This window comes from Pan paniscus, chromosome 6 (assembly GCF_029289425.2).
Source record: "Pan paniscus chromosome 6, NHGRI_mPanPan1-v2.0_pri, whole genome shotgun sequence".
In the NCBI taxonomy this organism is placed as follows: domain Eukaryota; kingdom Metazoa; phylum Chordata; class Mammalia; order Primates; family Hominidae; genus Pan; species Pan paniscus.
In genome coordinates this window covers 82407888-82424184 of record NC_073255.2, presented here as the reverse complement: position 1 = coordinate 82424184, position 16297 = coordinate 82407888, and the positions used below count along the sequence as shown (strand labels likewise).

Sequence of the window (16297 nt, the reverse complement as noted above, 5' to 3'; positions counted from 1 at the left end):
TGCATGCTTATGTATAAGTAAAATGAGTGATGGCAATGATACAAGGACAGGAGGGAAGAATCAGGATTATTTTGTTATTATAAGGAGGCCGGGCACAGTGGGTCAAGCCTATAATCCCAGCACTTTGGGAGGCCGAGGCAGGTGGATCACTTGAGGTCAGGAATTCAAGACCAGCCTGGCCAACATGGTAAAACCCTGTCTCTACTAAAGATTTAAAAAATTAGCCAAGTGTAATGGCGAGCGCCTGTAATCCCTGCTACTTGGGAGGCTGAGGTAGGCAAATTGCTTGAACCTGGGAGGTGGAGGTTGCAGTGAGCCGAGATCAGGCCACTGAACTCCAGCCTGGATGACAGAGTGAGACTCGATCTCGAAAAAAAAAAAAAAAGATTATTTTATTATCATAAAATACTTTTCCTACTCAGGAAGCAATATAGTGTTCTTTGAAAATGGACTTCAATTACTGGTAGACCTATATTACAAACTGTAGGGAAAACACTAAAAAAAAACAAGTGAAGTATGATTAATATGCTAAGAAAAGAGAGAAAATGGAATCATATTTAACCTACTCAAAACCACAAAAGAAAAAATGTGGAATACAAAAATAGAAACAAAGAACAAGACCAACAAATAGAAAACATTAACAAATACAGTAGATGTTAATCCAACTATATCAAATCCCCTGAAATGTATGTGATATTGTTGCAAGAACAGACAAATAGACCAAAGGAACAGAACACAGCCCAAGAAAATAGTCACACAAATATAGTCAACTGATCTTTAGCAAAAGAGAAAAAAGTAATACAATGGGGAGAAGATAATTTTTTTCAACAAATAGTGCTGGAACTAGAAATCCACATGCAAAAAAAAGAATCTAGACGAACACCTTATACCTCTCCCAAAAATTAACTCTAAGTGGATTACAAAATTAAATGTAAAAGGCAAAACTGTAAGAGTTCTAGAAGATAACACAGGAGAAAGTCTAGATGACCGTGGATTTGGTAATAGCTTTTTAGATAGCAAACCAAAGGCATGACCCATGAGAGAAAAAATTGGTAAGTATTAAACATTTTTGCTCTGCAGAAGACACTGCCAAGAGATGAAAAGACAAGCTACAGACTGGGAGAACACATTTGCAAAAGACATATCTGATAAAGGACTCCAAAATATACAAAGAACTCTTAAATCTCAACAATAAGAAAATGAACAACCCAATTAAAAATGGGCCAAAGACCATAGCAGACATCTCATCAAAGATATATGAATGGCAAATAAGCATATGAAAAAATGTTCCACATCACCTGTCATCAGGGGAATGCAAAATAAAGCAACAGTGACAGAACTCTCATCCGTTGCTCATGGGAATACAAAATGGTACAGCCACTTTGGAAGACAGTTTGGCAGTTTCTTAAAAAACTAAACAATACTCTTATGAAACTACCCAGCAACTACACTCTTTGGTATTTACTCCAAGGAGTTGAAAATTTATATGCAAACACAAACTTGCACACAGATGTTTATAGCAGCTGGGTTCAAAATTGCCAAAACTTGGAAGAAACCAAGATGCCCTTCAGTGGGTGAGTAAACTGTGGTACATCCAGACAATGGAATATTGTTTAGCTCTAAAAAGAGACGAACTATCCATGTGAAAACACATGAAAGGAACCCTAAATGCATATTGCTAAGTGAAAGAAGCAAATCTGAAAAGGCTACATACAGTATGATGCCAACTATATGACATTCTGGAAAAGGCAAAGCTACGCAGACAGTAAAAGATCCATCCATGGTTGCCAGGGATGAGGGAGGGAGAGATAAACAGGCAGAGTACAGGAGATTCTTAGGGCAGTGAAACTACCCCATATGACACTGTAATGGTGGATACATGTCACTATACATTTGTCCACACCCACAGATGTACAACCACAACAATGAACCCTAATGTAAAATACAGACCATGGCTGATAATGATGGATCCATGTAGGTTCATCAGTTATAATAAATGTGCCACTCTTGTGGGTGATGTTGATAAGGAAGTAATGTACGCATGCATGGAATAGGGGGGATATGGAAAATCTCTGGACCCTCTGCTCAATTTTGTTTTGAGTCTAAAACTGCTCTAAAATATAAAGTCCATTAAAAAAAAAATCCAGACCCCCTACCTTATGCAATACCCCCAAATTAATCTCAGATGATTCACAGACCAAATTGAAAAATAATAATAACAACACTTCTGAAAGAGGAAAACATAAGAAACTATCTTCATGACCTTGGGGTGGGCAAAGATTTCACAAATAGGACAGAAAAAGCACTAAACATATACTTTTTTAAAGTGATAAACTAGACTTTGTTAAAATGAAGAGCTCTGTTTATCAAGCAATATTAAGAGTTTAAACTGGCAAAGACAGGCCAGGCGCAGTGGCTCACGCCTGTAATCCCAGAACTTTGGGAGGGTAAGGTGGGTGGATCACTTGAAGTCAGGAGTTCGAGACCAGCCTGACCAAACTGGTGAAACCCCATCTCTACTAAAAATATAAAATTAGCTGGGCATGGTGGTGCATGCCTATAATTCCAGCTACTTAGGAGCTGAGGCAGGAGAATCGCTTGAACCCAGGAGGCAGAGGGTGCAGTGAGCAAAGATCACGCCATTGCACTCCAGCCTGGGCAACAAGAGCAAAACTCCACCTCAAAAAAATAAAATAAAATAAATAAACTGGTAAAGACAGACTGGGAGAAGATATATTCAGTACCTGTATCTGGACTTGTATTCAGAACCACTATTACTTGCAAAATCATGGAGGAATCTCTGAACACCATGTTGAATGTTATTATAATATTATAATGTTGAGAAATCAGACACAAAGGCATAAACAATCGTTTCATTTATATAAAGTTAAAAAACAAGCAAAACAAAAATAAATTTAAAAGGTCAATAACAGGCAAAATTAATCTACGATGATAAAAGTTGGCATAGTTGTTCACAACATATAAACTATATAAATAGTTGAAGGCCAGGCACAGTGGCTCATGCCTGTAATTCCAGCATTTTGGGAGGCCAAGGTAGGAGGATCACTTGAAACCAGGAATTCAAGACCAGCCTGGGCAACAAACAAGACCCCATCTCTCAAAAAAAAAAATTTTTAGCCAGGTGTGGTGGAGCACATCTGTATCCCAATTACTAGGGAGGCTGAGGCAGGAGGATTGCTTGAGTCCAGGAGTTCAAGACCAGCTTGGGCAACAAAAGGAAACCACCATCTCCACAAAAATAATAATAATTAATAACATATATATAGTTGCAAAAATATGTACAACATGATTTCAATTTTATAAGTGAAATACAGACACATATGTATGAACATGCATAAAAACCGTAGAAGATGTAATGCAGTATAGTAACTGTTTACCTTTGAATTCTGGTAAAGTATGAGTCATTTTCTTCAATATCTATGTTCTAAATGTAAAGTTTTTAGCAGATATGCTATGCAATTCTTTAAGCTGATGAAAGGAAATGCCTTTGACTTCATTATTGGTACTCTTGGTTCAAAAGGTCAGTATTCGTTACATTCAGATCTATTATTTACTCTCCCCATTTCCATCTTTCCCATTCATCCCTCCATACAATGGCTTCCACACAAAACACTGCACCATACTTTCTTTTTGACATAGTAATTAAAGACCAACTGGTAAAGCTGTTTTCTTTTTTGTCATACCTTTACTTCGTAATCTTTCTGGAAACTCACTGTTTCCTTGAGTTGCATGGAATTCAACCAGTATCTTTATCAAATTCTTCCCAGACTCATTCTCTATGTGCTTCACGTTGAAAGCTTCAACACCCGCAGACTCCCTCTTTGCCTTCTTTAGGCACTTCTTGGGTCATCCCATCTGCTTACTTGCCTTTAACTACAATCCGTTGCTAAAGAGATGACTTTCAGATCTACACCCGGTATTCCTTCCCCAATGTTCTCCTGAGTCTCCAAACCCATAGAAGCTATTATCCACTAGACATTACCTGATGCCTCAACACGAACCTAAGATGCAATACACTTACATTTCTCTAAAACGATATTAGTTAAAAGGTCTGGAGGGAACCAGTTTACTAAGGAGTTAGCCAGCTTGCAGACACTGGCTTTAGACAACATATTTGCACAAATCAAGCACAGCAGTCTTGTCTGATTTCAGAAGTGGCTGAAAGCAGGATAACATTTTAGCTAAGCAGAGCAGGGTAAAATGGCATTAAATCCAAGCTGAATGGAATCAGCCCTGGGGGATCTATGCCTGTGGATAGGGGTCCCACGGTTTACATGAAAGTTAAAGCCTTCAAAAAAGTGGTAGGAAACAGATATCCAGATTAGCCAGATGGGTTAAGGCTCAAGAATAGACTTTGGCACTGATGATGAGAGGTAGAAATAAACAAAATAGGTCAATAAGAAGGGAAACTTGTCAGAACCATGAAAGGGAGACGAGCTCATCCTAAAGCAAAGGAAAGAAGAAGATATATTTCATTGACTACAAGAAACTCTAGGTTAAAGGCCATGCCATGATTTAATGTACCATTATCTTACGCTTCTCCTTTGTGAAAGTCTCAATGCCACCAATTAAATGTAACATGTCATCTCTGGCTGCATTCAATTTTCAAAATTTTCAAAAGTGACAAAATGTGCATGCTGCAACTCAGGAGTAGCTGAGACTTTGTCCTCAGTGTGCTAAGGACAGAAAATGTGACTGTCAGGCCTCTAGGATGGGAAGAAGGATGCCGGGACATCACACACTCCTGCTGCTCCCTACTACTGGCCAACAAGCAGGAAACTGAGCAGGATGAATGACTACACTGTCTTTAACATGACCATCACAGAGAAGTGTAATGACAAGGAAAAATACTTATGACATGATGTTAAACAAAAACAAAAGTAACAAATAAGATGGAATTAAATTTGCAAAAAAGCATGCCCTCCCCCAGTGGATTAAGTAGAAGTACTTCAAATGTTAATTACTGTGTTAAGGTCCTGGAATTATAGGTAATTTCTTTCCTTGCTTCTTTGTATTTCTCTTTACTTCCCCCAAATTGCCATAAGCAGCACATAATATTTTTATAACCTGATATAAGGCCAAATGTGAAATGTTTGTTTTTTAATTTGCAAATTGGCCACATACATAAATTGGTTTATTTAAATATTAGATAGAGGGCTATCTCATCAATGTACAATAAGCCCCTCGTAGCAATGGAACAACCATTATTTAGATAATGATGTCAGGTCAGAGTATCCTAACATCTGTAGAGAGAGGGCCAATGGTCATTGTTGACGTGCAATGCAAGAAATTATGTTGGTCATTTTTCTTTTTTTAAATATGAGGTTTCAAGAATGTTAATGCTATTACTTAAACAGAGAGAAGAATTAAATAGTTCAGTTTACTACTGGATCTTGACCTTGGCATAATCATAGTTCAGCAGAAACACATCTGGTCACATTGCTGATAAAAGTTCACTGCTAAAAGCTGGCAGCGTTTTCTTGTATAAGATATATTTCTCTTTTTTTAAAAAACGGACTGTTTGACAAGTAGCTATCGTGGACGGAAATTGAAGCTAACACATTTTTTACTCTGGTATCTCGATGGAATTGGTTTTTAGCCCACATACTCAAGTACCAATATATTTCTCTCCTCATATTGAAAAGGAACATTTTGACAAAGGATAAAGATCTGGAAATGTAAACATTGTACTTGCCAAGAGTTAAAAACAAAATATGCTACCTTCTTCTTTGGGTAGTACTAGATCAGAAATAGGCTGAAAATCTTGGGACAAATCAAAATTTTTTGTTTATAAAGTTTAAGAAATTCTCTTCAAATGCCTTTCCTTGCTCAGGCATAGTAAAAGTCTAATCAAATAACAGAAGATAACAGTATGGATGTTCTAATTAAAATATCTGAAATAACACTCTTATTTATAGTAATCTGGTATCATTTGAGTTTTTATTTTTTATTGTAATATATTTATTTTGAGACAGAGTCTCGCTCTTGTTGACCAGACTGGAGTGCACTGGTGCGATCTCGGCTCACTACAACCTCCGCCTCCTGGGTTGAAGCAATTCTCCTGCCTCAGCCTCCCGAGTAGCTGGGATTACAGGTACCTGCCACCACTCCTGGCTAATTGTTTTTTTGTATTTGTAGTAGAGACGGGGTTTCACCATATTGGCCGGGCTGGTCTTGAACTCCTGACCTCAAGTGATCTGCCCACCTCAGCCTCCCAGAGTGCTGGGAATACTGGCGTGAGCCACCGCGCCCAGCCAGCATTTGAGTTTTTATGTTTGACCCTAGCTAACACATATAACTACAAAATATATGTTTTAAGTGCTAAACAACAGCAAAACAAATCTTTCTTAATAGCATCTACTATGTCTTATAAGATCAGACATTCAGAAGGAAGTAACAGCTTGAGTCAATTTAAAGGAAAATTTTTAAGAGCAGCATCCTGCCACAGATCTTCTCTCACAAGGCAACAAAAACAATGCCAAGAACAAGAAACAACAACTCTAATTGCTACAAAATGCTCAGAAAGTCATTGCCCTAATGTGTGGGCAGTTTAAATTGCCCAAAGAAACATTCCAACAAGAATTACATAGAGACAATAATGACTTCTATTTAAGATGCTCCTGGGTTGAAATTATTTTCTAACTTTAAGTTACTGCATTACTGTCATGAGCAAACCCAGAGTAATTACAATTGAATTCATCACCCAAAGGCTAGTGACTTCGAGGTAAGAATTCAGTTTTTGGAACATTTTGACCAAAGACAGGAAGTAAACTATTAAGCTATTGTGTTAATGTTTCCTTGTCATCTTCCATACTCAAAGAACACAGCCTAGATAACAATGTCAGATGGGCCTGACTTTGCCAGCTCCTGCTGTTTAACTCCCATTTAAATCCATTCTAATTTTTATGCTATGTAAATCCAAGACCGCTTAGAAACTAAAGTAAGGCCTTTTCGTATTTCTTAAATAACATCAGTATTAATAACCAAAGAAGGCATGGATTTAACTTTGGGCATAAAACAGCAAAAGAAACCCACAAAGATTTAATCAGCTGGACAACTGGTAAAACACATATGGTACTTTACAAATCTCTGTTGAGTTTCCACCCATTCATTCTTTTAAGAAACAGACTGGTTGCAGTGGCTCACACCTGTAATCCCAGCACTTTCGGAGGTTGAGGCAGGCGGATCACTTGAGGTCAGGAGTTTGAGACCAGCCTGGCCAACATGGTGAAACCCCATCTCTACTAAAAATACAAAAATTAGCCGGGCATGGTGGTACACACCTGTAATCCTAGCTACTGGGGAGGCTGAGGCATGAGAATCACTTGAACCCGGGAGGCAGACGTTGCAGTGAGCCAAGATCACGCCACCGCAAACCAGCCTAGGCAACAGAAAGAGACTCCATCTCAAAAAAAAAAAAAAAAAGAAGAAAGAAAGAAAAAAAGAAACATTTATCAGGCCTGGAGCAGTGGCTCATGCCTATAATCCCAACACTTCCAAGGCAGGAAGATTGCCTGAGGCCAGGAGTTTGAGACTGTCTCTACAAAAAAAAAATTAAAAAATTAACTAGGCATGGCAGTATGTGCCTGTGGTCCCAGTACTTGGAAGGCTGAGGCAGGAGGACCGTTTGGGCCCAGGAGTTGGAGGCTCCAGTGAGCTATGATGGTGCCACTGTGTTCTAGCTTTGGTGACAGAGCAAGACCCAGTCTCCAAGAAAAAAATGGAAGCATTTATCAAATACCTTAAAGTGTACTATGCTAGACATTGTGCAGAATTCAGACATAAGGAAGGAATCCAGCTCAGGAGAGAGCAGCTAAGACAAAACAGAAGAAAAACAGTGTTTTTTAATAGATATAAAACTTAGGAAGGGAAAAAGGGGCAGCTAATTGTAATCAGAAAAGACTTTGCAGTATGGTAATCACAAAACTGGGTCTAGGAGGTGCACAGAATTTCTACAAGTCAAAGAATGGAAAGAAAGAACATTCCTTCCAAAATCTGGGGAGACAGTAACCGAAGACTCAGAAGGGAGAAGGTGGTGGGTACATGTGCAGAAATGGTTAACGTAAGCAGGGAAGCATGGCCCTCCTGGGGAATACGGTGAAAAATGAGCCAGGAAATGTACATCGAGGCCAGACAGTGATGGGTTAGGAATGTCAAAGTAAGCGCTGGGCACAGGAGAGAAAGGCAAGTTTTCTGGGACAGTGACTCCCATATCTGGCTGCATACCAAATGACGCCTGGGATGTCTAACAAGCAGATCTCAGATGCCATGAGGACCAGGAAACTGTCATTTTTTTAAGCTCCTGGGGTGATTGTCATTATCAGTCAGATGTCAAGAAGGCATAAAGAACGCTTAGAAAAGTGACAGAAAGGAAGCAAGGAAGGAAGGAAGGAGGATTAATGGAAAAGCAGAACCAGATGGTTACTTTAGGTGAAAAAGAAAAGGAAGGTAAGTATGCCATATGAAAACACACAAGAAAGGCCAAATGTTTGCAGAAAATGACATTCAATGTGAACATTCTGAGGCTATTGATGGCTTAGGAAATGTGGTTCTAGAAATTCAGGAAAATTAACTTCATATTTAAATGTATACTATTTGCAGACCCCCCTTTTTTTTTTTTTTTTAGATAGGGGTCTCACTGTCACCCACGCTGGAGTGCAGTGGTGCAATCTCGGCTCACTACAACCTCTGCCTCCCAGGCTCAAGTGATTCTCCCACCTTAGCCTCCTGAGTAGCTGGGACCACAGGTAATTTTTGTATTTTGTTTTTTGGTAGAGACGGGGTTTTGCCATGTTGCCAGGCTGGTCTTGAACTCCTGACCTCAAGTGATCTGCCCACCTTGGCCTCTCAAAGTGCTGGGATTACAGGTGTGAGCTACCACACCTGGCCTGTAGACGCCTCTTTTAAGGTGGTTACGTATAGTCGGTCCTCCATATCTGTGGGCTCCATTTCCACACATTCAACCAACCATGGATGAAAAATATTTGGAAAAAATAAAACAATTAAAAATCACACAAGTATTTAAAATGCAGTATAACAACCACTTACATGGCATTTACATTGTACTACATATTATAAGTAATGTAGAGATGATTTAAAGTATACAGGAAGATAAGTGTAGATTATGTGCAAATACTATGCCATTTTATTTTTATTATTTATTTATTTATTTTTTGAGACGGAGTCTCACTCTGTCACCCAGGCTGCAGTGCAGTGGCATGATCTTGGCTCACTGCAGCCTCCACCTCCAGGTTCAAGTGATTCTCCTGCCTCAGCCTCCCAAATAGCTGGGATAACAGGTGCATGTCATCACAACTGGCTAATTTTTTGGTATTTCTAGTAAAGATGAGGCCTGACCATGTTGGCCAGGCTGGTCTTGAACTCCTGACCTCAAGTGATCCACCTGCCTCGCCCTCCCAAAGTCCTGGGTTTGCAGGCAGGCATGAACCACCATGCTTGGCCTATGCCATTTTATGTAAACTTGAGCATCTGTGGATTTTGGTACCCATGGGGAGTCCTACGACCAATCTTCCATAGATTCCGGGTTGGGTATCTATGGGGAATTGGTTCCAGGACCAACTGTTATTAACTTTGGGAGTATATATACCTCTCTCCTTAAATGAATAAAAGGCAAATGATACATACAAAGCATTGTGCTACAAACTTAAGAGGAACTCAATAATTATTTAACAAATAGTAAATGTTCAAAATTCCTTGAAGAAGGAAGTCTCTAAAAAGTTGAACGCTATATTTCATCTTTTTTTATTTTAAAGAGAAAAGAGGAAAAAGTACCTCTGTTCTTTTCTTCCATCTGTCTTTCTTCTTAACTTCAGTACACACCTGAGGGTTGTTTATTTATTTTTAAGATGTCATAATTCTTACCTTGACTGCCAAGGCTTTTAAACTGTCAAGGAATCGCTGCCAGAAATCCTTGAAGAGTGGGCGGTCGATTTTCTTCAGGCTGTCTTTGGTACTGGCATCCACACTGACATACAGCTGAGTAACCGGCTCGAGGTTCCTTAGTAATTTTTTTTTTTTAAAAGAAGAAAGAAAAATTATTCCTCTATCAGGCTTTCCATGATATAAAACCTGCAATCTGTAATAGACATGGGGATTAAACACTTCACTGGGTCTAGAGACTTCCACTTCCCCCAAAAGACTGAACTAATGATTTTAATCATGTGACAAAATGGGACGGCCTCTGGTTATTTTTTAAATGACTGGAAACCATCCCTAATACATTGAAAATATTGAATTACTTAAAATTGGTCCTTCTTCAAATACTAAGTTTGAATGGAAAATAAACAAAATGTGATCTAACTTCAGGTCTGACAGCATCAGCCCAGCACAATTAGAGGGGCTCTCTGATCTAACTTCCCCCCACCCACACACTCTGCCAACCACATGGGGTCTGTGCTGCTGGGCCACCTCCCTCCATCAATCACTGACGGAAGTCTTCTAAGGAACAAGAAACAATCCCAAAAGCTCAGGCCTTATTCAAAGGACGCAGAGTCACACCTATGCTTCCATAAGCGGGACTGGGTTTCATGTCAAGCCTTGGGTGGGCAAACAATGATCCATTTGGGGAACTTTAAGTAGTGCAGACCTAAAACAGTAGAAACCTCATACTTACACAGAAGAAAAAAACGCATTCTTATTTTCCTTGCCTTTACAATCAGTTTCCATGAATACCACTCATTCTCCGCTTCTCTCAAATTCACTGCCTCATTTCATAATTTCATTCCTACCTACTAGATTTCTAGTAGGTCCTTCTTCTAGTAGGTCTTTTCCCCCGGCCCAATCCCCAGACAGGATCTCATTCTCATCCAGGCTGGAGTGCAGTGGCACAATCACAGCTCACTGCAGTCTCAACCTCCCAGGCTCAAGTGACCCTCTTATCTCAGTGTCTCAAGTAGCTGGGACCACATGCATGTGCCACCATACGCGGCTAATTTTTAAATTTTTTTTGTAGAGACAGGGGTCCCACTACATTACCTAGGCTGGTCTGGAACTCCTGGGCTCAAGCGATCCACCCACCTCAGCCTCCCAAACTGTTAGAATTAGAGGCGTGAGCCACTGCACCCGACCCTACTAGATTTCTTGCAAGTTATACATTAAACCTAGACTATACTTTTTTTCTTTTCTTTTCTTTTCTTTTTTTTTTGAGATGGAGTCTCCCTCTGCCACCCAGGCTAGAGTACAGTGGTGCAATCTCAGCTCACTGCAACCTCTGCCTCCGGGTTCAAGTGATTCTCCTGCCTCAGTCTCCTAAGTAGCTGGGATTACAAGTGTACCGTGCCACATCCGGCTAATTTTTGTATTTTTAGTAGAGAAGGGGTTTCACTATGTTGGCCAGGCTGGTCTTGAACTCCTGACCTCAGGTGATCCACGCACCTTGGCCTCCCAAAGTGCTGGGATTACAGGCGTGAGCCACTGTGCCTGGCCTAGACTGTACTTTTTCTAAAGCCTCTCCCGTTCTCTCTTCAAATAGGTCTCATAATTCATTCTCTTCAGTAAATTTAGAACTAGAAGAAACAAATTCCCCCTTAATCATCTTCTGATCAAATTCTCCCAATATTCTTTTTCTATAAGGATTCCACAATTTATTCCACATTTCCACCACCTAGAAGTTTTGTGCATTTTTTGTTTCAAAGTCCATGCATTTTTAAAAAATGAAAATATCACTCACATGCCATACAATTCACCACTTTATAATGGTTTATGTGCTTTATATATGTATCAGTAGCAGCCTTATCAATCTTTGAGTGTAAGATCTTGAAGAGCAAGAATCCTGTTTTTCTTTTTATCCAGCCACACAGGCAGATATTAAAGCTACTTTTTAGGAGATATTGTTGATTTCAGCAGACAGAATTTTTAAGGGAATATAGGCCAAACAGATGCTTGCAATGATGTGGCTTAGTGATATATAGAAAAATCACAAGTGTCTAGACTTCTATTCACTTCTGTTGAAAGTGGAGAGGCTCTGACCAAATGTAGGACAGAGGTGATTAAGATCCCGGCAGGCTCTCATTGCTTTAATGCCTCTGCAATACCGATATACTAAGGGGATCCTTCAAAGTTCAGGTAATGTGTCACTACTGAGCAAAGCACGTTAATTACTGAAAATGTAAAACAAAAGCATCAGTAATAACAGCATTCTGTCTCATCACCCCTTTGCTGAGTGCCTCTTTAATAAAAGACAAGCTATGCTTCCTTAACTGGACTTCTATTTTAAAAAAAAAAAAAAGGACTGTCTTAATGGTTACTGCTGGCTATCATCATCTGATAACTAACAGGACTTTGTCAAAAGCTTCCTGATGCAAAATGAGAACTGCCCTGACCTTTTCACTATGCTTCCATAACTACTTAAGATTATGAACAGCACATTCCAAAGGCCATACTCCTTTTACAAACCTCTATCATTTACAAAATAGGAAGCCCTGGACACTGACACTACCAATAAGGAATTCTAGCCAATACTAGATGTCTGAGATGCTACACTCAAGGAAGTCCAATAAGGAATTCTAGTCAATACCAGATGTCTGAGATGCTGCACTCAAGGAAGTCTACAGATCTCTCGTCAAGGAGCAGAGGAAGAATGGAGAAGAGGAAAAGGTCCCCAGGAATTACAGAGCTCATTTCTAAGGGGCTCAAAATTAGCAAAGAGACTTTTGGAGATATTTTCTGAGCTTTAGGGATCTTATTTCTGCCTCACATTGGTCTCTATTCACCCAGAAGAGATAATGAGGCTCCCAGTAGAGTCACTTATCTGTCTCTATTCTATACAGAGATAACAAATGTTCCCAAAAAGCAAGAGTCTTACATCATCAAAATCATCATAATAATTCCTGTATCTGAGAATCTCAACAGCACTGCTGGGAGTAATTAAAAAGGATATCCTCTGCTCTCCCAAAAACAGACAATATTTAAGATAGACAACCTTAAGCCCAATCCTCTGTACAAATGCCCCAGGATTCTTGATGTGAGTACTGTAAGGACCCTTCATCTTAATTTTAAATCTCTGAGTGAAGAATTATCATATATAAAAATGTGCTGATGAACATAAAAATCCCTCTCCCATGTTGCCTTTCTGTAGAGATTATCAGGCCTCTTTCTACCTTCCAAGGCTCAAAAGGTAGAATGAGGCCTGACATATCTGCAGGAAAAAAAAGGGAGAGAGATTTATGTTTGTAAGAAATTCAAGTAAACAGTGACTTTGAAGCTCCTCCTTGGGATAAAAAAAATAAGCAGAGTGACCCAAACAAGCAATGATATTAAAACCTAAATCTCTAAGACAATCTGAGGCTGTCAGATCAAGCCAAATAGCTCAGGAGGAAGAGGGGAGGAGGGTGAAAGAGAAGGAGAGAATTATTTACCACTCAGCGAGCTGGCACACTCTGCTGTGTGCTTTACCCTTCTTGATCGGTTCACTGAATCCTCACAATAAAACGACCACGCAGTTGCTACTTATGCCCATTTTAGAGACGATGAAGCTGAGGTTCAAAAGGTTAAGTAACGTGTGCAAGGATCTATAAAGAATAAGCATCATGCCGGGCACAGTGGCTCATGCCTGTAATCCCAACACTTTGGGAGGCTGAGACAGGAGGATCACCTGAGGTCAGGAGTTTGAGACCAGCCTGGCCAACATGGTGAAACCCCATCTCTACTAAAAAATACAAAAATTAGCCAGGCATGGTGGCGCACGCCTGTAATCCCAGCTACTCAGGAGGCTGAGGCACAAAAATCACTTAAACCCAGGAGGCGGAGGCTGCATGAGCCGAGATTGTGCCACTGTACTCCAGCCTGGGCAACAGAGCAAGACTCCACATCAAAAAAAAAAAAGAAAAGAAAAGAAAAAGAACGAAAGAAAGAAAAGAAAAACAGTAAGTGTCAAGGAGATTCAAGTCCAGAGATGACTCCAGAGCCTTTCTCCTAACTCTGCACCATGATGGCAAAATCCACAGTGTGGCTCAGTGTTCAAGTCACAGCGGTTACATGTAACAAACGGTATTCCATAAATGAAAAATCCAAGAGAATATGGATGACCTGTGAAATGCAGATTCTGACTGCAAAGTCCTAAGAGAAGCCAAAACAACAAGTCCTCAGGAAGAAATTCTGAACTTAATTCTTTTCAGGGGCTTATGCACTTCATTCAACATTTATTCAGGGATTACTATGAACTGGACACTGAGGCCAAGAGGCTCAGCCCTTAATATTTACATTCTGGAGGGAACAGAAGATGGATGAGAGTCCCACCACACAGCGCCATGACTAAGGTGGGGAAAATGTAATGGGTATAAGTGGAGGAGTGAGTTGATTTTGCTTGGCAAAATCATACAAAAGACGTAACAAGGTCAAAGTCAAAGCTGATCTCTGAAGGACACAGAGTTCATCAGGAAGAGAATGAGATCATTTCCAGGGATGTCCGAAGAAGAAATGCAAAGGCCTGCAGCTGTGAGATGCAGCAGGATAAAGGAATCACAAACTATCCCCCATGGTTCTAACATGGCAAATGGAATTCGGGGATGCCTGCAGCCGGGTCTCATGTCCTGCCAGGGTTAGGTTTGGCTTACTGAAGTTTTATGTAGCCAGTGACACAGTCAGATCAGTGCTGATGAAAGTCACGTGGCTCCAGTGTGATGGATGGATTAAAAAGCCAGCACAGCGCACCGTTCTGCATCTGGCTCCCCTGTGCCTCCCACTTATCACCAATCCAACAACCTCTTAACCACAATTTAAAAATCCAAAAAGCTCTAATAACCGAAAGGTTGCTTTTCTAAGTTGGGAGACATACTTACCTCGAAGTAGAATCTGACTTACAAAGCTGTTTGTATTCTTAATTTTTGTTTTGTTTTCTTTTTTTTTTTTTTTTTAAGACAGAGTCTTGCTCTGTCACCCAGGCTGGAGTGCAGGGGCATGATCTTGGCTCACCACAACCTCCACCTCCCGGGTTCAAGCAACTCTCCTACCTCAGCCTCCCAAGTAGCTGGTTCTACAGGCACGCACCACCACACCTGCCTAATTTTTGTATTTTTAGTGGAGATGGGGTTTCGCCATGTTGGCCAGGCTGGTCTTAAATTCCTGGCCTCAGGTGATCTGCCTGCCTCGGCCTCCCAAAGTACTGGGATTACAGGCGTGAGCCACTGTGCCTGGCCTAATTTTTCCATTTCTGTGACTAAGCATATTTTATTGTAGAACTAATTACATGTGTGTGGCTCTAGGGTGCTGGAGATATACCATAAAATACAGTGGATACACTGTATTGTCTTTCTAAAATTCTGAAACACTTTTGGGCACAAGGGGTAAAAGATTGTGAACTTGTAGAAATCATTCCATATCAATACATAAAGAGCTTTTGCACTTTCTTCTTTTTTTTTTTTTTTTGTCAGACAGAGTCTCGCTCTGTCACCCAGGCTGGAGTGCAATGGCACAATCTTGGCCCACTGCAACCTCTGCCTCCCAGGTTCAAGCGATTCTCCTGCCTCAGCCTCCAGAGTAGCTGGGATTATAGGCACCCACCACCATGCCCAGCTAATTTTTTTGAATTTTTAGTAAAGACAGCGTTTCGCCACGTTGGCCAGGCTGTTCTTGAACTGACTGCAGGTGATCCACCTGGCTCAGCCTCCCAAAGTGCTGGGATTATGGGTGTGAGCCACCACGCCCGTACCTTTCTTTGATTTTCTAACAACTACAGAGAAAGAATGTACTTTGTGATTTCTCTTTGATATTCTGGTTATTTAACAAGTGTGTTGTTTAATTTCCACATATTTGTGAATTTCCCAAATTCTAGTTTGTGAAGTTCTTGATCATTATTTGTTCAAATATTCTTTCTTCTCATTTCTCTCTCTCCTGTCCTTCTGGAATTCCCTTTATAAATATGTTGGCATGCCTGAAGGTGCCCCATGGGTCTCTGAGAGACTTTAGTGATAGTCTATTTGATGAGTCATCATTTTCATACTTTTGTTTCTTTGAAAATGCTTTTCTGGCCAGGTGTGTTGGCTCACGCCTGTAATCCCACCACTTTGGGAGGGCGAGGGGGGCAGATCACTTGAGGTCAGGAGTTCAAGACCATCCTGGCCAACAAGGTGAAACCCTGTCTCTTCTAAAAATACAAAAATTAGCCAGACATGCCACATGCCTTAATCCCTTGCTGCTCAGGAGGCTGAGGCAGGAGAATTGCTTGAACCCGGGAGGCGGAGGTTGCAGTGAGCTGAGATTGTGCCACTGCACTCTAGCCTGGGTGACAGAGCAAGATTCCGTCTTGGAAAAAAAAAAA

General features: G+C 40.4%; 1 protein-coding gene across 5 annotated transcripts in view; it reads right to left on the bottom strand.

Moving 5' to 3' along the window:
- Nucleotides 1-16297, bottom strand: part of LOC100969148 (S-adenosyl-L-methionine-dependent tRNA 4-demethylwyosine synthase TYW1) — a 246532-nt gene that overhangs the window by 112361 nt on the left and 117874 nt on the right. For all 5 annotated transcript variants that reach the window (XM_034964192.3, XM_055115061.2, XM_034964194.4 and 2 more), the window contains one exon: nt 9904-10039. In XM_034964192.3, coding sequence (XP_034820083.2) covers nt 9904-10039 — 136 coding nt within the window. The remainder of the gene's footprint in view (nt 1-9903; nt 10040-16297) is intronic.